Source organism: Perca fluviatilis, chromosome 11, assembly GCF_010015445.1.
Source record: "Perca fluviatilis chromosome 11, GENO_Pfluv_1.0, whole genome shotgun sequence".
In the NCBI taxonomy this organism is placed as follows: Eukaryota; Metazoa; Chordata; class Actinopteri; order Perciformes; family Percidae; genus Perca; species Perca fluviatilis.
This window is the reverse complement of record NC_053122.1, coordinates 2,865,118-2,889,739: the sequence shown is the minus strand read 5'-3', so window position 1 is coordinate 2,889,739 and position 24,622 is coordinate 2,865,118. Positions and strand designations below refer to the sequence as shown.

Here is a 24,622-nt window from a genome sequence, read left to right as displayed (position 1 = left end):
CATCACTAAGAGGTGAAATGGCGCAGAAAGGAGTTCAGCTGGAACGGGAGACCTTCTCTTGTTCGATCTGTCTGGATCTACTGAAGGATCCGGTGACTACTTGCTGTGGACACAACTACTGCATGAACTGCATTAAAAGCCACTGGGATGAAGAGGATCATAAGAACAGCCACAGCTGTCCTCAGTGCAGGCAGACATTCACACCGAGGCCTGTCCTGCTGAAAAACACCATGTTAGCAGATTTAGTGAAAGAGCTGAAGAAGACTGGACTCCAAGCTGCTCCTGCTGATCACTGCTATGCTGGAGCTGAAGATGTGGCCTGTGATGTCTGCACTGGGAGGAAACTAAAAGCCATCAAGTCCTGTCTGGTCTGTTTGGCCTCTTACTGTGATCAACACCTCCAGCCTCATTATGATGTGGCTCCGTTAAAGAAACACAAGCTGGTGGAGCCCTCCAAGAAGCTCCAGGAGAACGTCTGCTCTCGTCATGATGAGGTGATGAAGATGTTCTGCCGTACTGATCAGCAGCTTATCTGTTATCTCTGCTTAATGGAGGAACATAAAGGCCACGACACAGTCTCAGCTGCAGCAGAAAGGACTGAGAGGCAGAAAAAGCTCGAGGGGAGTCAACACAACATCCAGCAGAGAATCCAGGACAGAGAGAAAGATGTGAAGTTACTTCAACAGCAGGTGGAGGTGATCAATGACTCTGCTGATAAAGCAGTGGAGGACAGCGAGAAGATCTTCACTGAGCTGATCTGTCTCCTGGAGAAAAGAAGCTCTGATGTGAAGCAGCAGGTCAGATCCCAGCAGAAGAGTGAAGTGAGTCGAGTCAAAGAGCTTCAGGAGAAGCTGGAGCAGGAGATCACTGAGCTGAAGAGGAAAGACGCTGAGCTGAAGAAGCTCTCACACACAGAGGATCACAACCAGTTTCTACACAACTACCCCTCACTGTCACCACTCAGCCAATCAACATCCAGCATCCATATCTGTCCTCTGAGCTACTTTGAGGATGTGACAGCGGCTGTATCAGAAGTCAGAGATAAACTACAGGACATCCTGAGAGAGAAGTGGACAAACGTCTCACTGGCAGGAAAGGCTGTTAGACTGGCGGTAAACAGAAGACAGAGCAAACAGGACCCTCATGTGAGAAGGGACCACAAAGATTTGAGATTCTGGAAGGGGCCCACAGAGAATGTGTATGTACAGGGACCAGAAGTTTTTGCTACACCCCTGCTGACTCTAGAGGATTTTTTACTGTCACAACCAGAGCCCAAGACCAGAGCTGACTTCTTACAATATTCACGTGAAATCACAATGGATCCAAACACAGCTCACACACATCTGCTATTATCTGAGGGGAACAGAAAAGCAACATTCGAGAGACAACGACAGTCTTATTCTATTCACCCAGACAGATTCACTGCATGGCCTCAGGTCCTGAGTAGAGAGAGTCTGACTGGACGTTGTTACTGGGAGGTGGAGAGGAGAGGGAATGGAGTAGATATAGCAGTTGCATACAAGAATATCAGCAGAGCAGGGAGGTCGAAGGAATGTTTGTTTGGATTCAATGACAAATCATGGCCGTTACATTGGGAAAGAAATAGTTATTTATTTTGTCACAACAAAGTCCAAACTCCCGTTTTAGGTCCTGTGTCCTCCAGAGTAGGAGTGTACCTGGATCCCATTGCAGGTATTCTGTCCTTCTACAGCATCTCTGAAACCATGACTCTCCTCCACAGAGTCCAGACCACATTCACTCAGCCGCTCTATGCTGGTTTTAGTCTTGATTATTCTGGAACCACTGCTGAGTTGTGTGAGCTGAAGTAGACGGAAGTCATTTAAGGGTTAATCTCTGTTTTAACTCTTAGACTTATTTTGTCTCCATGTTTGTTGCTGAGAGCTGATTGTTGTGACATTTCTTCACTGCACAGAGATCAGCTGTCAGTCAAACATTATGGGATGTCCTTTGACATCTTGTCATTAGTTGTTGTGTAAATGTTTGAGTTTCTGTACGTGGCTCCTTCCTGTGTCTGTTTAGCCACGGAGGCTATCACTGCTCATGATGATGTTTGTTGACCTGAACTGAGAATGAAAACTTTTCTGCTCTCTAAATGTTTGATGAATATTTGTATCGATGTATTTGTATGTTGTTGTTTCTCTTCCACATCATGGGTATAAGAGAGAAATCACCAGATATCCTTTATCCTCTAGACTTTGTTCTCTTTGTAAAGAAATATATAATCACATATATCTGTTTATCCTGATCATAACCAATAAGGAGATTATTCATAATTGTCTTTTATATATCTGAGAGTCAAACACAGTGATTGTGTGGATGAAACTGTACATAAATATTATAGAACAGAATTTACTGATTGGATGTGCGAACTAAATGTTTTTGATGATGAATAAACTAACGTGAACAAAGTATTTTCTTCTTGTTTTGATTCCAGGGTTTCATACAAAGCTGATGGAGAAAATGTGAAACTGATATGAGATTATAACTGAGGCAGTTTTCCTCCTGAAACACCACAAAGTACAGAGTTCATGTTAAGAGTCAGTCAGTCTCGGTCCTTTCTACTTTTCTCACTAAAACAGCTTAGTCACAGAGAAATTAGCAGATTTTTCTATCACTTGTTGCTTTTTATAACCAACATTTTCTTTGTGAAATGAGTAAATAAAGAGGATTTATTACATAGGCTTAAAAGTCCTGACACTCATGAAATAACATATAATGTGAAGTTGATTCTTTACTTTTGGTTTCCATGTTGTTTCAGCAGAATTCAAGAAGTCAGACATTTTAATGTTTAGCCTCAAATCTCACATTCCCAAATACTATTTACAATCTGAGAGCTACAATTCTTCTCTCCCATGTTTCCCATGAGACTTGAATGCAGCACGAGTGTTACAGGGTGCGACTGATGTGAACACACTGACACAGTGTAATATGACGTCTATTTAAATGTCTATTTACTGATGTTTTTTAACGTTTGGACAGGTCTTCCCGTGTGTTCATGAGCATCTTAAAAACATTTTTCCAGATATAACGTCATCATTCAGTTGGTGACGTGTTGTAGGTGACTTTGGTTCACTGAAAATATTTCGATGGCAATAAACTGTTTCTTTTAAGTTGTTAAATTTTTAATAAATCATATAATTTTGACCCTGTGGCCTTAGCAATAAGCAAGCCATTCTTTAATGTTGCCAACTGTTGTATTATATATTTTTTAATCTTTCGGTTCAGACACAGTTTTAAAAGTATTGTTTTAGCACCGGGAAAATGTTGTGTTTACCCTTTATTTTCTTCACCTGGGGTGTTGAATGTGGTATAAAATGAGTCACCTTTTTCAGCCTTTCTGAGTTTGCAGGTATGTTAATAAGTCATAATGGACTGTAGCTGTTTAACCCTCCTGGTGTCCTCGGGTCAAATTTGACCCATTTTCAAAAAGTTTCTATATCAGAAATTTGGGTTTCTTTCAACCAAATTGTTGAAAAAAAAAACATGGATGGTTCCATACAACTAGTAAATTATCAGTTTGTTGAAAAAATTGTCAAAAACATCGGAAAAAGTGCCAAAAAAACGTGGATAAAAGTGACAAAAACATTGGGGGGGAAAGCAACCAAAATGTTGACCAAAAAGTTTTAATTTAAAATTTTGACCCAGAAAAACAAAAAGTTGCTTGTTTGTCGACCTGAAGACAACACAAAGGTTAAGATAGATTTAAGCTGTTTAAGGTAAACAGAAAGTTAGTTTAGTTAAAATTTAAATTAGCAGGTGTTTTCTGGGGGCTCGTCCGGGTTTTAAACCGGGACCCCCATTCGTTAACGATTGGCATACTTTAACTAATCCAAACACTTCAGACACGACTGATGTCTCTCATACTTTCACAACCCACCAGTTACATTAAGGTTTAGTTAGTTTGAGTTAAATAAACTACTTTTGTTTAATATATCTATATGTGGTCTCCCTTTTGGTTTGAGTTGGGCGATGACAAATGGGGGCTCGTCTGGGTTTTACACCTGGGACCCCAATTGTTACCACCCGGCTCAAGGCCGGCAACAAAATGGGAGTTTAGGTTTAAGCCGCCTAGATAGATGGATACAGTAGGTAGGTAGGTAGGTTGGTAGATAGGTAGATAGGTAGGTAGGTAGGTAGGTAGGTAGATAGGTAGGTAGGTAGGTAGGTAGGTAGGTAGATACTTTATTGATCCCCAAGGGGAAATTCAAGGTCCCAGTAGCTTAAAGACATCACACACAACATACACATACATCATAAACAGGATGATAAAATAACAAATCCACATGAATAATATGGAAAATAAAAGAAAAGATACTAAATAAAAAGTAAGGTGCTCTATGAGAGTGTGTGTCATGGTGGTAGTGCAATACATAGTAATAAGTAAGTAATATGGGCATTATAAGGGAATAAAGTAGACAGTAGGATAGACACAAATCAACAGTCAATATTAGAGGTTTGAAGTTTGAAGTTCCTACACATGATAAGTGATTTCCTCTCCGCGCCCTACCTAACTGTGCACAGAGAGCCAAGCGCAGCCAATTGCTAATAAACGTTATGCCTATTCACAAGCCTGGTAATCCCATCTGACTGCTGACATTACGCCATGTGTGAGTTTTTCTGCCGAGATCGTGATACGTCTATAAAAAGTTGTCGTACAGTTCAGGGAACTCCAAGACAGAGAGGATGAGCTTTTCTTCCATTGTTTTTCCGGTTTCTGATATCATATATGTCGCTTCTAACTAAGTCACGTACAGCTGTTATCTCATTGGTTGTGCTTTCGAAAGGTCAGTGGCAACTAGGTCAAAGTTGAAATAATTTGAAATTTGAGCAAAGTGGCAAATCAGAGCGGTGCACAACGCCAGGGGTAGCGCAACGCCTAGTAGGGCGCCACCGTTCTCCCCCAGAGGAAATAAACGGAACGGCCGACGCAGAGCGGTTTTGCTGCCTATCATGTGTAGGCAGCTTTAGGGTTTAAATTAATATTTCAGAGTAACAGCAGATAATAATACTGTAATATAGAAAAACACTGTTGTAGAAAAAATGTAATAAATATGTACAGACTTTAAAGAAGAAGAGTTATATGTCGGGCAAGTTTTAACCGAGGCTTCATTTTAAACGAGGAAACAAAACCAAAGTGCTGCTCCTCGTCCTGGAATGTAGAAAACCTTGATAACCCCTTCCTGTGTTGTGTTGTTTAATTACAATGATGACGCAGATCAGTCGCAGTAACACACTCGCCAATTCTTCAACTTCAACTTTATTTGTGTCCCTGAAGGGCAGTTAGGTGTGCAGCAAGTATCAACACATACAACACACATAAATACATACAAGTTCTACACACAGTCCAAATGGAACACAACCGTAACAATGAGAGGACAAATAAATTCCAGTACAAGGTGCATGGATAGCCGCGTAAAAGTAACCTGCATTTCAGCCTGCAAAGTTGACCCAATATAATCAACAATGACCATCGTCAACAACAACATCAGCATCCATTACATTACATCACCAACCCCTTTATCAACGTTTCTGACCTCCTCAACACATAGTCAACAGACTAGAATATACATATAACCAACCGAGGAGTAAAGAGAGAAAGAAAAGAAATGAGGTAGCCAAGAGATCAAAGAAGGTGAAATGGCACAGCAAGAAAATCTGAGAGACCAAGCAAAATTGTGCTTGATCTGTCATTAGTGAATGTCCTGCTGTCTCTGGCTTCTGTCCCTCCCTAATCAGGACCTTTAGGCCTCTTCCCATAGCGGCTGCGTGGCGTTTTCTGTCTTTGCACACTAGAAACGTGTCTGACGCGGCTCTGCTGCTGCTAGCCTTGTTATATTATGATATTTATTTACAGATGTACATACTGTATTTACACTTATACATAGCCATATTCTACTGCTCTTCATCCTGCACATACACTTATTCTTACTACTCTTATAATGTTACTACACTGCACATAGCTGTACATACTGTACATATCTGTCTATATGGTTCATTCAGTATATCCATATTTTGTTTTTCTTATTATATATTCTGCTAATACACTGCATACATCTATATTATTCTTACTACTAGTATAATGTCGCTGCTACTACATTGCACATATCTGTACATGTTGTTCATACATTGTTCATATTTCATAGCCATATTTATTCAGCTCTTATAACACTGCACTATATTTCTTGTCCTGTCTACACCTTTTCTGCTCTTTTTTCACTTCTGGTTGGACGCAAACTGCATTTAATTGTCTTTGTACTTGTACTCTACACAATGACAATAAAGTTGAATCTAATCTTATCTAATTTGATCACAGCAAAGACAACGTCGGCAGTATTGACGGCAAAATAGGCTACAGAATATTTGGTTCTGTATCGACAGGTGCAATATTAGAAAATTTATAATTATTACATTTATATCTGCATTCATGTCAAAACCTAGAGACTTTCAAACATCAAAATGTCATTTATAAATGTATTCGTGTCAAAATGACATATAAACATCTTTTCCTATTCTATTTTGCCTGGAAACGCTTCCAACACGCTTGTGTGTCGCATGAAAAATAGGCGTCAGTCCTATTTCTAGCATGCTCAAGCCGCGCCTGAGACAAGTGGGTCACGCAGGCAGTGTGCAAGATCTAACCTGTTAACATGGGAGCCGAAATAAAAATGGACACGCCACGCAGCTGACACGCTCACACCGCGCAGGCAGTGTGAAAGAGGCCTTACTGTTGGCCCTCCTTCTTTGTAAATCAAAGATCTTCACCTGTTGCCACTTTCTCTGATGCCCTGCAGTTGTCTTACCTTCCCTACTCACAAATGTGTGTTTCTGAGGATGGAGAAGACATGACCACCCTACTCTGCCTCTGATTGGCTATTACTCATTGCCTTTGTTGTTTGAATTGGTTAGGTTTAGGGTGAGAATGTCCGGGTAAGCCAATCAGAGGTAACCTGACTCCGCCAGATGGATTGCTTCGCATTTGCTCGGCATATCCATCTGGGACCTTACCGTTGGAGAACTTTTTGGAAGGGGCGAAAATACTGGTTAGCTGATTGGATAAACCATCTGTCTATCACCACCTATGTTGGTGATAGACGGGCCAAATCAACCAATCAGATCAACAAAGCGTATGCAAATACAATCACAAACCAGGCTACCCCTGCTGCTGCAGGCAAAGCATAGCTCGTTTAATGTTTTAATCTTCTGCTCTTTCCAAAATCAAATCGTGAATCAAACCGCAATTTGGCTTGATTAATGATTATGTAAGTACAGTATTTAATGGAAGCATTAATAATTTAAGTTTTTTATGAAGAAAGTTACTTGTCAAATTTTAAATTAGCAGTGTGTATTTCAGTGTGACGATCCCTCACACTGTGCCTCCTTTGTTTTGCAGATACTGGTATCTGGTAACACGCACTACACCATACTTTCACTCATTCACACACTTAAAGGTCCCATGGCATTGAGTTTTTTTAACATTAATATGCATTCCCCAAGCCTGCTTATGGTCCCCCAGTGGCTTGAAATGGCGACAGGTGTAAACCGAGCCCTGGGTATCCTGCTCTGCCTTTGAGAAAATGAAAGCTCAGATGGGCCGATCTGGAATCTTCTCCTTATGAGGTCATAAGGAGAAAGGTTACCTCCTCTTTCTCTGCTTTGCCCTCCCAGAGAATTTGGCCCACCCATGAGAGAGAGACATCATGGCTTTCAAACGAGCAAAGTAGCAGTTGGTCAAGGCCACACCCCCACCCTCCACCTTGCCCCCCCCCCCCTCTCTCCTCCTCAATAGCTACAGACACAGAAATGGCACATCCTAAGGAAAGCTCATTATGGGACTGGCTCTAGTGGCTGGAATTCTGCACCAAGGCTGAATTTCGGGAAAGAAACTTCAGATACAGTATTAGGGGACCACTAAGGCCTATATAAAAGAGACTTCAGATACAGTATTAGTGGACCACTAAGGCCTATATAAAAGAGACTTCAGATACAGTATTAGGGGACCACTAAGGTCTATATAAAAGAGACTTCAGATACAGTATTAGGGGACCACTAAGGTCTATATAAAAGAGACTTCAGATACAGTATATTAGTGGACCACTAAGGTCTATATAAAAGAGACTTCAGATACAGTATTAGGGGACCACTAAGGCTCATATAAAAGAGACTTCAGATACAGTATTAGGGGACCACTAAGGCCTATATAAAAGAGACTTCAGATACAGTATTAGGGGACCACTAAGGTCTATATAAAAGACTCCAGATACAGTATTAGGGGACCACTAAGGTCTATATAAAAGAGACTTCAGATACAGTATTAGGGGACCACTGCTGTCTATAAAAGAGACTTCAGATACAGTATTAGGGACCACTAAGGTCTATATAAAAGACTCCAGATACAGTATTAGGGGACCACTAAGGTCTATATAAAAGAGACTTCAGATACAGTATTAGGGGACCACTAAGGTCTATATAAAAGAGACTTCAGATACAGTATTAGGGGACCACTAAGGTCTATATAAAAGAGACTTCAGATACAGTATTAGGGGACCACTAAGGCCTATATAAAAGATACTTCAGATACAGTATTAGTGGACCACTAAGGCCTATATAAAAGAGACTTCAGATACAGTATTAGGGGACCACTAAGGTCTATATAAAAGAGACTTCAGATACAGTATTAGTGGACCACTAAGGTCTATATAAAAGAGACTTCAGATACAGTATTAGGGGACCACTAAGGTCTATATAAAAGAGACTTCAGATACAGTATTAGGGGACCACTAAGGTCTATATAAAAGAGACTTCAGATACAGTATTAGGGGACCACTAAGGTCTATATAAAAGAGACTTCAGATACAGTATTAGGGGACCACTAAGGCTTATATAAAAGAGACTTCAGATACAGTATTAGGGGACCACTAAGGTCTATATAAAAGCATCCAAAGAGCACTATGTCATGGGACCTTTAAGACACGACTGATGTCTCTCATACTAACACACCCCACCAGCTTATGGATTAGTAAATTGGCCTTAAATAAACTTCCTTTGATTAATACATCTCTGCGTGGCCGACTTTTTGGTTTTCAGTCTTGAGTCGGGCGGTGACAGATGGGGGCTCATCAGGATTTTGAACCTAGGACCCCCATTTGTTACTGCCTAGCTCAAGGACGACAACAAAAAGGGAGTTGATGGTTGAAATGTGAGGAGAAACTTTGAGTAATATTTTAGAGTAACAGCAGATTATCACATAGGCATGCTGCAGTATTTTATTAACACAAATTAACCGTCAAAATGTGTAAATAAATATGTATATGACAATTGAATAAAATAGTCAGATGTGGAGCAGGTTTTAACTGAGGCTTCATTTTAAATTTGGAAACAAAGTTCAAACTGAAAGTGCTGCTCCTCGTCCTGGAATGTAGAAAAGCTTGATAACTCCTTCCTTTGTTGTGTGATGACAATGAACACTAAACCCTTGATGAGACAGTCACAGAATACTCACAGTCAGGCAGTCATCACTAAGAGGTGAAATGGCGCAGAAAGGAGTTCAGCTGGACCCGGAGACCTTCTCTTGTTCGATCTGTCTGGATCTACTGAAGGATCCGGTGACTACTTCCTGTGGACACAACTACTGCATGAACTGCATTAAAAGCCACTGGGATGAAGAGGATCATAAGAACATCCACAGCTGTCCTCAGTGCAGGCAGACGTTCACACCGAGGCCTGTCCTGCTGAAAAACAACTTGTTAGCAGATTTAGTGGAGGAGCTGAAGAAGACTGGACTCCAAGCTGCTCCTGCTGATCACTGCTATGCTGGAGCTGAAGATGTGGCCTGTGATTTCTGCACTGGGAGAAAACTAAAAGCCATCAAGTCCTGTTTGATGTGTCTGATGTCTTACTGTGATCAACACCTCCAGCCTCATTATGATGTGGCTCAGTTAAAGAAACACAAGCTGGTGGAGCCCTCCAAGAAGCTCCAGGAGAACATCTGCTCTCGTCATGATGAGGTGATGAAGATGTTCTGCCGTACTGATCAGCAGCTTATCTGTTATCTCTGCTTAATGGAGGAACATAAAGGCCATGACACAGTCTCTGCTGCAGCAGAAAGTAGTGAGAGGCAGAAAAAGCTTGAGGGGAGTCAACACAACATCCAGCAGAGAATCCAGGACAGAGAGAAAGATGTGAAGCTGCTTCAACAGCAGGCGGAGGCCATCAATCGCTCTGCTGATAAAGCAGTGGAGGAAAGCGAGAAGATCTTCTCTGAGCTGATCTGTCTCCTGGAGAAAAGAAGCTCTGATGTGGAGCAGCAGGTCAGATCCCAGCAGAAAAGTGAAGTGAGTCGAGTCAAAGAGCTTCAGGAGAAGCTGGAGCAGGAGATCACTGAGCTGAAGAAGAAAGACGCTGAGCTGAAGAAGCTCTCACACACAGAGGATCACAACCAGTTTCTACACAACTACCCCTCACAATCAGCATCCAGCATCGATATCTGTCCTCTGAGCTACTTTGAGGACATGACAGCGGCTGTATCAGAAGTCAGAGATAAACTACAGGACGTTCTGAGAGAGAAGTGGACAAACGTCTCACTGGCAGGAAAGGCTGTAGGACTGGCCGTAAACAGAAGACAGAGCAAACAGGACCCTCATGTGAGAAGGGACCACAAAGATTTGAGATGCTGGAAGGGGCCCACAGAGAATGCGTATGTACAGGGACCAGAAGTTTTTGCTACACCCCTGCTGACTCTAGAGGATTTTTTAGTGTCACAACCAGAGCCCAAGACCAGAGCTGACTTCTTACAATATTCACGTGAAATCACACTGGATCCAAACACAGCACACACACATCTGTTATTATCTGAGGGGAACAGAAAAGCAACAAGAATGAGAAAACATCAGGCTTATTCTAGTCACCCAGACAGATTCACTAGATGGCCTCAGGTCCTGAGTAGAGAGAGTCTGACTGGACGTTGTTACTGGGAGGTGGAGAGGAGAGGGTATGGAGTAGATATAGCAGTTGCATACAAGAATATCAGCAGAGCAGGGAGGTCGAATGAATGTTTGTTTGGATTCAATGACAAATCATGGCCGTTACATTGGGAAAGAAATTGTTATTTATTTTGTTACAACAAAGTCAAAACTCCCGTCTCAGGTCCTGAGTCCTCCAGAGTAGGAGTGTACCTGGATCACAGTGCAGGTATTCTGTCCTTCTACAGCGTCTCTGAAACCATGACTCTCCTCCACAGAGTCCAGACCACATTCACTCAGCCGCTCTATGCTGGTTTTAGTCTTGATTATTCTGGAACCACTGCTGAGTTGTGTGAGCTGAAGTAGACGGAAGTCATTTAAGGGTTAATCTCTGTTTTAACTCTTCAACTTATTTAGTCTTCATGTTTGTTGCTGAGAGCTGATTGTTGTGACATTTCTTCACTGCACAGAGATCAGCTGTCAGTCAAACATTATGGGATGTCCTTTGGCATCTGGTCATTAGTTGTTGTGTAAATGTTTGAGTTTCTTTAGGTGACTCCTTCCTGTGTCTGTTTAGCCACGGAGGCTATCACTGCTCATGATGATGTTTGTTGACCTGAACTGAGAATGAAAACTTCTCTGCTCTCTAAATGTTTGAATAATATTTGTATCGATGTATTTGTATATTGTCGTTTCTCTTTCACATCATGGGTTGAAGAGACACACACACACACACACACACACACACACACACACACACACACACACACACACACACACACACACACACACACTCACCAGATCTCCTTTATCCTCTATACTTTGTTCTCTTTGTAAAGAAATCTATAATCACATTTATTTGTTTATCCTGATCATAACCAATAAGGAGATTATTCATTATTGACTTTTCTACATCTGAGAGTCAAACACAGTGATTGTGTGGATGAATCTGTACATAAATATTATAGAACAGACTTTACTGATGGGATGTATGAACTAACTAAATGTTTTTGATGATGAATAAACTAACATGAACAAAGTATTTTCTTCTTGTCTTGATTCCAGGGTTTCATACAAAGCTGATGGAGAAAATGTGAAACTGATATTAGATTATAACTGAGGTAGTTTTCCTCCTGAAACACCACAAAGTACAGAGTTCATGTTTAAAGTTATTCAGTCTCCTTTCTACTTTTCTCACTAAAACAGCTTAGTCACAGAGAAATGAGCAGAGTTTTCTATCACTTGTTGCTTTTTACAACCAACATTTTCTTTGTGAACTGAGTAAATAAAGAGGATTTATTACATAGGCTTAAAAGTCCTGACACACATAAGACAACAGATAGTGTAGTTGATTCTTTACTTTTGGTTTCCACGTTTTTCAGCAGAATTCAAGAAGTCAGAGAAATTTTAATGTTTAGCCTCAAATCTTACATTCCCAAATACTATATTCAACCTGAGAGCTGCAATTCTTCTCTCCCATGTTTCCCATGAGACTTGAATGCAGCACCAGTGTTACAGGGTGTGACTGATGTGGGTGGTATTTCAGAAAGCAGGTTTAGTGAAAACTCTGAGTTTGTTAACCCTGAGATGAGGGAAACTCTGAGTTTTCCGTTTCAGAAAGAGAGGTAACTTCACCTCAGAGTCAGTTACTATGGTAACTTCACCTCAGAGTCAGTTACTATGGTAACTGAGCCTGTGAACCTAACCTGGTCGGGAGCAGGTTTTCTTCAAGAAACTACTAAAAGAAACTCATTTCCTCATTCATTCATTCATTCATTCAGTCTGTATCAGGCGCATTTTAATGCAGTTTCTTATCTGCATGACTAAAAAAAAATGATGTTGGTTTAATAACAATGTTAGGCAGACTATAAAACGTTTTATTTCTCAAAACATGGCATTTCCTTTTGTCAACGATCCCGTTGATGAAGAAGTTGCTTTACTTCACAGGGTGTTATATGTGGGAGAGGATATTGAAATTGAAAATTACATTTTTTAGATAACTTCCTATTTGAGCGGTATCGTTTTTCTTCCCAGTCGATCAGTTATGTAGCCTAGGCTACATAACCTTATCCGTCCTCATATCAACAACGTCACCCATCTATGCTCTTACATCCCAGCAGATTATTTTGTCGCATTACGTTTTTTTGCAAACAGCATTTGTCTTTACAACATTGTGATGCGGAGCCACTGTAGCAACGCGCCGTCAGAAGAGTGTGACTCGATCGCAAACGTGTTTTAAACGTTTTTAAAAGGAGTTCCACAGTAGGCTTATTGCAGGTGAATGATGTAAACCCTTTGAAATAAAAGTTATGGATTATAATTCTGCTAATGATGGTGCTGCAGCCTCAGAATGGGATTAGTAGGCGTAGTACTTTTTTGTCCGCAGTTTTGCACCTAAATGAAATAGATTATAGGTTCAATACCATTTCACCAGTAATATTAGGCTATAGGGCCTACTTATGATTAAATATGATATACACTATATTGGAATATACGCATTTACTCTAGCTGCAATTTTCTCCCACGCAAATTCTCTCTTTTGCAGCAGCCGCTGTTATTTTTTTTTTTAAACTCACTGTATGTGCGCATGAGTATTTCCGCCGACCCGTTTGTTTGTGGTTTCTTACCATGGTGAATTGTAGATTCATGACTCCATTCATGCTGCCTTTTTATTGTGGTAGTGCATGCGCATGAACCTACTCCGAGTTGATTGAACCAACTCATATCAGCTGTTCTGAAACCGAAAACTCAGAGTTTCCCATCTCAGGGTAAATCAACTCAGGCATCAGGGTTGGACTCAGAGTTTGGTAAACCTTCTACCTGAAATACCACCATGATCAGCTTATCGGTGTCCTTTCCCATTCGCAGGACACAAGAGGGCGCCTTCATCCTGATAACCTGAGATGTAGTGGAGGTTAAAGCTCATCAGATCACTGTCTGCATGTTTTAGTTAAGAATATGTTTTTTCTCTGATACAATAATATTTATAATACAAATACAGGGTTTAATACATCTTGGTTAGTTGTGTGAAACTGTTGTAAGCAATTCAAAATTAATCTTTTACGAAAAATAAAACAATGTTTTCTTTTTGGAAAGTTGTTGTAACAGATTGTTTTTATGTAGTTTGCTTTTGTTTATTTCAGCTGTACTCTGACGTTATTATGAGACTCTGATGTTTGACATGTTTTTTAATAATGTTCTGGTTAATTCTCACTAATATGAGCTTGTGTTTCCGGTTACTAAAGTTCAGCTCTACTACAGTGTGTTTGGGTTGTTTTAATGTTAAAGCTTTTGTGAGATTAATTGAATATTGACACATATCAGACAAGTTAAAATCCTTACTGTATTGGAAGCATTTTTCTTTACTTGGACGTTGCCTGAGCTACATTAATAACATGTCCTCCTACTCACAAAAAGTCAGAATATAGTATTTAAAAAAGTAGTAAAAAGTCAAAGAAATTTGACACAAAAGTCATACTAAAGTATGTTGAATAAAAGTCCTAGTATAGCATGACAACAAAGATATGAATGTATATGAGTTCAATGTTCTGCAAAATCTTTATAGAAAACAGATGGATGCCACTTGTTCTTAAACTTTTCTTCCAAAAGTTACGTCCCTCACATTTGAATAAAGTTTAGATCTTGAAGACAAAACAATACAATACAAAAGTCAATGTATAGTATTCCACCAAAAAGTCAAAAAGCTATAGTATAACAACCCTACCATCAAGGAGTATTCCTTTTTTTCGCATATGCATAAATCCTTCTCTCGGATTGATTATTTTTTCATTGATGCCAAACTTATCTCCAAGGTGTCTACAATTAAATATCATCCTATAGTTATCTCTGACCATGCCCCACTCTCTTTGGATATTCAGCTCTCTCCGCAACCCCGATACCGCACCCCGATGCTAAAATCCTTGCCAGCCGCTTGGAAAAATTTCTCCCAGCCATGATTTCAGAAGAGCAAACTGGCTTTATAAAGGGCCGTCAGTTATTTTACAACGTCCGCACCCTTTTTAATATAATGTACTCAAAAAATTCCACTATAACCCCCGAAGTGGTCATTTCAATTGACGCTGAAAAGGCATTCGACAGGGTCGAATGGAACTTCCTGCTTGCCGTACTTAACAAATTTGGGTTGGGTGATATGTTCATTTCATGGATACGCCTTTTCTATACATCCCCACAAGCTAGTATTTCCACCAATTGCATTCAGTCTGCTTATTTTCCTCTATTTCGAGGCACCCGACAGGGTTGTCCTTTATCTCTCTTTAATCTTTGCGCTGGCCATTGAGCCTTTGTCTATCTATCTGAGATCCTCCTCCATTTTTTCTGGTATATCACGTTTTGGAATGGAATTTAAACTTTCCCTTTACGCGGACGATTTGTTGTTATATGTCTCCAACCCCGGCCGTTCTATTCCAGTTATTTTGTCCTTTATTCAGAAATTTGGCTCATTTTCTGGTTACAAAGTTAATATCTCCAAAAGCGAATGTTATCCTGTCAATGCCCTGGTGTGTCAATTGAGTCAGTCTGATATCCCCTTCAGATTGTGCCCCTTAGGTTTTAAGTATTTAGGAGTTAATGTAACCAGAAAGCTTACCTCCCTTTTTTCTGCCAATTTCTCCCCTTTAATGTCTAAAATCAAGTCTGACTTTCAAAGATGGAGGGGCTTGCCATTGTCGCTTATAGGTAGGATCAACACAGTTAAAATGAACATTTTACCCAAGTTCTTGTTTCTATTCCAATGTCTCCCTCTATTCCTGTCTAAGCGCTTTTTTAAAACTATTGATCAGGATATATCTAGCTTTTTATGGTGTGGAAAGGCATCCAGAATAAGTAAATCAACTCTTCAGAGATGTAAACTTAATGCCGGGCTCTCTCTCCCAAATATCCAATTATACTACTGGGCAACACATGTTCATAAAATTTCATTTTGGTCCAAATCTACGCATCCCCCATGGTGCAAGTTAGAGATACATTCATGCGGCTCGTCCTCTCTGTCAGCTTTGCTCACCTCCTCTATCCCAACCAACCCCTCTGGCTTTACAGATAACCCGGTGGTAAATTCCACTCTTAAAATCTGGTACCAACTTAGAAGTTATCTTAAATGTACTTCACCATCTACTTCAGCTCCTTTACTAAAAAAACATTTGTTTCAACCTGCACTGTCTGATCCCACATTTTCTACATGGTATGACAAAGGCCTGAAAGCTTTTAAAGATTTCTATAGGGATGGTACTTTCCGTAGCTTTGCAGATTTGTCAAGTGAATTTCGACTCCCGCCATCTCACCTCTTCCGCTATTTCCAAATCAGACACTGCGCCAAATCCTTGTTCCCAGCCTTTCCCTCATCACCCCCACTTCAATTGTGGGAAGAGTTTCTCTCTCCAGACCCCCCTCAGAAATCTTTCATTTCAGAAACTTATAACAAACTCCTGAATCATGACACCTCATCCATCTCTAAAGTTAAAGTGATGGTTTGGAGTAATTTACCCTAGGGTCCTTTGCACCATGACCTCGAGCCAAACACCCCCCCAGAAGCTTTTTTCACCTGGGTCTAACATTGGGTGAGTTAGCGTAGAGTAGCGTTAGCCGCTGAATAGCTTAGCGCGGGGCTAATGGACCCACGTTTGTATCTCTTAAATGACCCCACTAATAATGCCCGAAATGATACCAAAGGTCTACACTAGTATATATAGGTTATGCACTCATAAAACGATGGATTGTAAGAAGTGGTAGGTACACCAGAAGTTTATGTAATAACACTTGCCTGCTCTCTTCTGCTCTCTGTTGTTGTTGCTGCTGTGAGTCTAACTGCAGGTAGCAGCAGCAGCAGCAGCAGCAACAGAGAGCAGAAGAGAGCAGGCAAGTGTTCATAAACTTCTGGTGTACTTACAAACTTTACTTACAACTTTACAAAGGTGAAAAAAGCTTCTGGGGGGGTGTTTGGCTCGAGGTCATGGTGCAAAGGACCCTAGGGTAAATTACTCCGAACCATCACTTTAAGGCTGTCTGGGAGGGTGAACTTGGGTTGGAGGTGCATGACACTTGGTGGGACGTTGCCCTCAACAAAATCCATTCTAGCTCAACCTGTGCCCGTCTAACTTTGATACAGTTCAAAGTTTTGTACAGGATCCATTTCTCCAAGGCACGCCTGTCACAAATTTTCCCCACTGTCACCGACAGGTGTGACAAATGCCATACCTATCGCTGCAATCTGACTCATATGTTTTATTCTTTCCCGTTAGTTTTTTCCTTCTGGCAGAGGTACTTCTCGATTTCATCTCCAAAATACTTGTGACGACTGTGACCATCTCTCCCCATATTGCCATATTCGGATGCCCAGAGGATTACAATAGATTTACATTGAAACAATTAGACATCCTTGCTTTCACATCCTTACTGGCGAGACGGCATCTCCTTCTCCATTGGAAATCTACAAAAGCCCCTTCCAGCACTCAATGGCTAAGGGATGTTATGTTTTTTCTGAAATTAGAAAAGATTAAATATTCTCTGAGAGGTGACTCCAACAAGTTTTACTGTAAATGGCAGCCCTTTTTAACTTTCTTTAAATCTCTTCCTTCTTTACCCCCTGATTGATGGAACCCCTCACTGTTATTGTTTTTTTTTATTATTTCTTGGTTGTACTTTATTTATTTAATTTCTGCTTGAGTGAATTTGTGAATGCCTGAATGTTTTAAACTTTGGATTTTGATTGCTTTGTGTACTCGTTTGTTTACATACTGTATGGTAAAAAAGCAAAAACAGGATAAACAGCTAAATATGGGTTTATTTTTGTGACATCTCTTCCTCACTGTTGTGTAATTTTCATTGTGCAATGTTTTTCAATAAATATATATATAAAAAAAAAAAAAGCTATAGTATAGCATGTCTGTCATGTCAACGTCTGTGTGTTTGCATGTATCTTCCCTCTTGTTTTTCTCCCCCTCCTCACTCTGTTTTTTCTCCAGGTGATTGAGATGATTGCTTTCCACCTGTGCTTGGAGTTGACCAATCAGCATTCAAGGCAGCCAATAAAAGGAGCACCCCTGAGAAGAGTTAAGTCTTTCTGCACACTGCTCTCTGATTGCTGATCTCCCTGCTGGTTGACCTGTGGCTGCTCTGTGTTTAGACTTGTATGTGGTTGGAGGTTGAGGACATTAGGTAAGTTGGGGTACCCTGGACATTTTAACATACACATTAACTTTAAATAGATACACAAGGTTTACAGGTCGGTGCCACCTGTGTATGGTTTTGTTAAGCACTTTTTTAGAGAAGAAGGCAAGGTCTTTTGTTGTGTTTAAAGAACTAGAGGTAAGCTAGGGCTTATTTAGGGCCCGAAGCACCCGACACGCGAGCCCTATTGAAACTGAAGGAATTTTTCTTTCTTTCTTTCTTTCTTTCTTTTCTCTGTAAAATGAATTGCCTTTTGAGGGGCTTAACATATTCAAAAACTCAAGATGTACAAAAACTTCATTAGAGCCATACCCTAAACCCAACAGGAAGTCCGCTCATTTTGATTTCAAAGTTCGAAATTAGTGCGATTTTGGCCATTTCCCGCCAGACTTTTTAACTGAACTCCCTCCTAGAGATTTCATCCGATCAACTTCAAACTCGGTCTGTGCCATCTTAAGATGTTAAAGATGAAAAGTTGTTAAAAGAAAACTTTTTAACATACACATTAACTTTAAATAGATACACAAGGTTTACAGGTCGGTGCCACCTGTGTATGGTTTTGTTAAGCACTTTTTTAGAGAAGAAGGCAAGGTCTTTTGTATGTGTTAGTATTTAAAGAGATGGAGGTAAGCTAGGCCTAGTTTTGTTAGATGAATTTCATTTTTCTAATAGACCGCTAGGTCCCTCCTAACACATTTTTTATGGAACATGTTTCATGTTGAGAATACTTTAATTTTAGGTTTTACAATGACTGTCACTCGTTCTTGATTGTCGTGTTGTTGTGTCTATTAAATTGGACTTAAGAGTATGGCATGTCGAAAAAAGTCATAGTATTGAAAAAAAGTCATGGTATAGTATGTTGAAATAAGTCCTAGTATGTTGAAAAAATGCACAGTATTGAGAAATCTCCAGAAGCGTACAACCTGTGGATAGCTCCACATACAATGAAACCGTGACCCCTTCTGATGGCTATATTTAATGCATGTGTCAGGAATATTGGGGTTAAAGTGGTGCAGCTTGATAGGAGTAATGTACTGTGTACTCAGCCATTTATATTGAAACAGTATAGAATGTGTGTTTACAGATTGGGTTTTTACCAAAGAGCAGGCTTCTGACCATTCGTCCTGATACATTTTCATGTAAATCCATATTCCAGGGCCGTAAAATATTATTTGAAGACTCCTTAGATCCGCTAACAAACTTTGATTGTAAAGCACCGACACCTGTCCCTCTAGCTCTTAAATATTTTAAAGCGATGTCTTCTAAAATGGACAAGGGGGGAGCGCCAGGCTATTACACTGCTTAGATGGAACATAATTTCTGATTTGGAGATATTTATATGTAGGAATGCCATATTTGGATTTAAGATCTTTAAATGACATGAATTCCTTTCCATTGTACAAATCAGATATTTTAGCAAGACCTTTGGAGGACCAAAGTTTAAAACCCGGGTCTGCCCTGCCTGGGTGAAAATCATTTCATATTACCAAAAATGGGCGAGAATTGGGAAAACCGTTTTGTCATACCCCAGTAAGCAATGGCATTATGCCAAATCCTTATCGTATTTTTCACAAAATGATTTTTGGATATGTTTAAGAAGCTTTCATAGTATAGTATTGAAAACAGTCATAGTATAGCATGTTGAAAAAGTCATAGTATGGAAAACAGTCATAGTATAATGTCAAAAAGACATAGTATAGTATGTTAAAGTCATAGTATAATGTCGAAAAAAAGTCATAGTATGTTAAAATAAATCATAGTATATTGAAAAAGTATAATAAATAATATATTTATATAATAAAGTATGTCGAAACAAAGTCACGTAATGGTATAGTATGGAAAACAAAGTCACAGTATATTATGTCAAAAAAAGACAGTATAATATATGTTGAAAAAAGTTAGTATAATACTGTAGCCTTAAATAGTCTTAGTATAATATTGTATTATCTTTTCCTTCCCTTTAGTGGGTGTAACCAACGTGGTGAAATCTGAGAGCTGACAGCTCCCGTTGACTGCAGAAACACATGCTGTTCAGAACAGGCGTTGTCACGGAGAACAGAAATGGCGCAGAAAGGAGTTCAGCTGGACAGGGAGACCTTCTCTTGTTCAATCTGTTTGGATCTACTGAAGGATCCGGTGACTACTTCCTGTGGACACAGCTACTGCATGAACTGTATTAAAAGCCACTGGGATAAAGAGGATCATAAGAACATCCACAGCTGTCCTCAGTGCAGGCAGACGTTCATACCGAGGCCTGTCCTGCTGAAAAACACCATGTTAGCAGATTTAGTGGAGGAGCTGAAGAAGACTGGACTCCAAGCTGCTCCTGCTGATCACTGCTATATGCGGGAGAGAAAAAAGGGGGTGGTTTTTTGGGGGGGGGGAAAGGGAAGGGCCCCCCCCGCGCGGGGGGGGGGGGGGGGTTTGTCCCCCCCCCCCCCCCCCCCCCCCCCCCCTCCTTGTGCCCCCCCCCAAAAAAAAAAGCCCGGCGGGGGCCCCCCCCCAGGAGGAGAGGGGGGGTGGTTGTGGTTTGGGTTGTGGGGGTGGGTGTTTTTTTTTTTTGTTTGGTTTTTCTTTTTTTTTTTTTTTTTTTGTTTGTGGGGAGGGGGGGGGGCCCCCCCCCCCCCCCCCCCGCCAAAAAAAAAAAAAAAAAAAAAAAAAAAAAGCTGGAAAATGAGGGGAGTCGACAAAACATCCAGCAGAGAATCCAGGACAGAGAGAAAGATGTGAAGCTACTTCAACAGCAGGTAGAGGTGATCAATGACTCTGCTGATAAAGCAGTGGAGGACAGCGAGAAGATCTTCACTGAGCTGATCTGTCTCATGGAGAAAAGAAGCTCTGATGTGAAGCAGCAGGTCAGATCCCAGCAGAAAAGTGAAGTGAGTCGAGTCAAAGAGCTTCAGAAGAAGCTGGAGCAGGAGATCACTGAGCTGAAGAGGAAAGACGCTGAGCTGAAGAAGCTCTCACACACAGAGGATCACAACCAGTTTCTACACAACTACCCCTCACTGTCACTCAGCCAATCAGCATCCAGCATCGATATCTGCCATCTGAGCTACTTTGAGGACGTGACAGCAGCCGTGTTAGAAGTCAGAGATAAACTACAGGACGTTCTCAGAGAGGAATGGACAAACTGCTCACTGACAGGGACTGAAGTGGACGTTTTACTGCCACAACCAAAACCCAAGACCAGAGCTGAATTCTTAAAATATTCACGTGACATCACACTGGATCCAAACACAGCACACACACTGCTGTTATTATCTGAGGGGAACAGAAAAACAACAAGAATGAGAAAACATCAGTCTTATTCTAGTCACCCAGACAGATTCACTGGATGTCCTCAGGTCCTGAGTAGAGAGAGTCTGACTGGACGTTGTTACTGGGAGGTAGAGAAGATGGGTAACATTTCTGTAGCAGTCTCATACAAGAATATCGGCAGAGCAGAGAGATTGTATGAAGGTTTGTTTGGATTCAATGAAAAATCCTGGGCTTTAGACAGAAGCAGTTACTATTGTTACAACAAAGTCAGAAGAATCCTCTCAGGTCCTGTGTCCTCCAGAGTAGGAGTGTACCTGGATCACAGTGCAGGTATTCTGTCCTTCTACAGAGTCTCTGAAACCATGACTCTCCTCCACAGAGTCCAGACCACATTCACTCAGCCCCTCTATGCTGGTTTTACTATTTATTCTCCTGGAGGCACTGCTGAGTTGTGTAAACTGAAATAGACAGAAGTCATTTAAGGGTTAATCTCTGTTTTAACTCTAACTTATTTAGTCTCCATGTTTGTTGCTGAGAGCTGATTGTTTTGGCATTTCTTCATTGCACAGAGATCAACTGTCAGTCAAACATTATGGGATGTCCTTTGACATCTTGTCATTAGTTGTTGTGTAAATGTTTGAGTTTCTTTAGGTGGTGCTCCTTCCTGTGTCTGTTTAGCCACGGAGGCTATCACTGCTCATGATTGTTGACTTGAACTGAGAATGAAAACTTCTCTACTCTCTAAATGTTTTAATATTTGTTTATATGTATTTGTATGTTGTTTCTCTTCCACATGGGTGTAACACACACACACACACACACTCTCACCAGATCGCCTTTATTCTCTTTACTTTGTTCTCTTTAAGAAATCTATAATCACATGTATCTGTTTAACCTGATCATAATCAAAAGAGATTATTCAGTATTCTCTTCAACCTATCTGAGGGTCAAACACATTGATTGTGTGGATGAAGTGAATCTGTAAATGTAATCGTTGAATTATATTCACTTATGTTTGTATTGCTATTTTTAATGTAATAAAATGTTTAATTATGAAGTATTAGACTGTTGTGTGTGTCTTTCAGAGGTTTCTAAGATGAGTTCTTTATCTTAATATTTGTAATTTATTTTGCACAAAACCTCCACTACATTAATCTGTTAATCTGACAGCTTTAGTTACTCTTTCCTTTTTCTTTTTAACCATGTGTAGGTTGGTTCAGGATGATGTTACTTCAGTTTTTTCTGTTGTATAAAACATGCAGTCAATTGATCATTGCGTGACATTTGAACCTCATTTTTGGTGCAACGCATGTAGTCGTGTCTGTCTGTGCCACCTGTTAATGTGTCCACTTTTTCAGCCTTTAAGCCTCCTTATATTTATATAATGTGTGTCCTGTCTTCTGCACATATTCTACACATCCTCAACTTTTAAACCTCATCTATACAGCATGTATTTCTGATGACCATGCAGGTCTTCGTTACCCTGGGTCAAAATTTAATTTGAAACTTTTTTGACACTTTTGTCCCTTTTCTCCCAATGTTTTTGAAGTTATTTTGTTACATGTACATATTTATCTCATAATGTTTAATGTGTTTATGTATGAATGCACCAACCAGTGTCTGTGTGTGAACCCAAGACCAGAACTGACTTCCTAAAATATTTGCATGAAATCACACTGGATCCAAACACAGCAAATGCACATCTGTTAATATCTGATGGGAACAGGAAAGCAACAAGAATGAGTCAACATCAGTCTTATTCTAGTCACCCAGACAGTGTTTCGAACTATACCGTGGCCTTTGGGGGAGCCTTTTTTTCCGGTACGGGGGGGGGGCGTGCGTTTGCGACTTACAAAGATACGTAACGGCTACAAGTGTATGCACTATACAGGATTTACCCTAATATACTTTATCGACAGGAATAGATAGGGCAAACAGCCAGACACAAAGAGTCTAAGCATCAGGCTGTCTTTGAGATTTCACATGAACAACGGTTAAAGTTGGGCTACTCAGGCTATCGAAGAATACCATAATTAATTCCTCCGTTCAATTAGACCTTAGAGACGCACCCCAAGCTTCCATCCTTAACAAACAGCCATGTATATCGGCTCATTCAGTCTCACCACTGCTGGCTGTTCCAATTTAAGGAGCAAGAAGGGTTAGGATGGACCAGCTTCTGACCACCATCTTCAGCCAGAGAGGACATTATTTCTTCAGCTTCTTCTTGCGTTGCCCCCCCCAGACAGGAGGTGTGCCAACAGGGCTTGCAGCAGGTGAATTGGTCGTGCTATTAACGTCATCGCTACACAATTTCTTAGTAAAAACCTAAATGAATTAAACTACCTTGTTTTCTTTTTGCCATGGCTATATGATGCTTACTGCAGAATGGATTTCAAGGACTTTGCGCACCGATTAATGGCCTCCAACGTTTATATTTTTTCTACAAATCTTAGAGTTAACATGCACTAAACATGAGTTGAATTTGCACCGCAGCGCAGCCACACCTTGATGCTCATGACAAGAATATCATGTATAGTTATCTGAAGTAAATTAGGTTTAAATCGCCGTCATGCATGAATGATATTTTTGCAGTTTTACACATAATAATACACGATCACATTACACAAAATTTAAATCGCACGTCAAAATGACACACTGTTAATATTTTTAGAGACCCCCCAAAATTTCACAAATCACGTTTTCAGGGGAGCCCATGTCTTATTAGGGGGAGCCGAGGTCCCCCTAGCTCCCCTGTAGTTCGCACCCTGCCCAGACAGATTCACTGGATGTTCTCAGGTCCTGAGTAGAGAGAGTCTGACTGGACGTTGTTACTGGGAGGTGGAGAAGAGAGGAGTAGGAATTTGTGTAGCAGTCGCATACAAGAATATCAGCAGAGCAGGGAGCTGGTATGAATGTGTATTTGGATTAAATGACAAATCATGGGCGTTACTTTTGAGAAAAAAATTGTTATTCATTTTGGTACAACAATGTCCAAACTTCCGTCTCAGGTCCTGTGTCCTCCAGAGTAGGAGTGTACCTGGATCACAGTGCAGGTATTCTGTCCTTCTACAGAGTCTCTGAAACCATGACTCTCCTCCACAGAGTCCAGACCACATTCACTCAGCCGCTCTATGCTGGACTAACGTTTTATTATTGTTCTGGAGACTCTGCTGAGTTATGTAAACTGAAATAGACAGAAG

The 24,622-nt window shown here is 40.5% G+C and overlaps 2 protein-coding genes across 2 annotated transcripts; both read left to right on the top strand.

Moving 5' to 3' along the window:
• On the top strand, positions 1 to 22,485 carry LOC120568007 (tripartite motif-containing protein 16-like). The gene is made up of 2 exons (XM_039815180.1): positions 1 to 616; positions 20,836 to 22,485. Exons 1-2 carry the CDS (start codon positions 18 to 20, stop codon positions 21,887 to 21,889), a joined length of 1,653 nt encoding a protein of 550 aa, XP_039671114.1. The 5' UTR covers positions 1 to 17; the 3' UTR covers positions 21,890 to 22,485.
• LOC120568008 (tripartite motif-containing protein 16-like) lies at positions 9,424 to 11,593 on the top strand. The gene has a single exon (XM_039815181.1). It carries the CDS (start codon positions 9,549 to 9,551, stop codon positions 11,343 to 11,345), a length of 1,797 nt encoding a protein of 598 aa, XP_039671115.1. The 5' UTR covers positions 9,424 to 9,548; the 3' UTR covers positions 11,346 to 11,593.
• Positions 22,486 to 24,622: the final 2,137 nt, after the last annotated feature.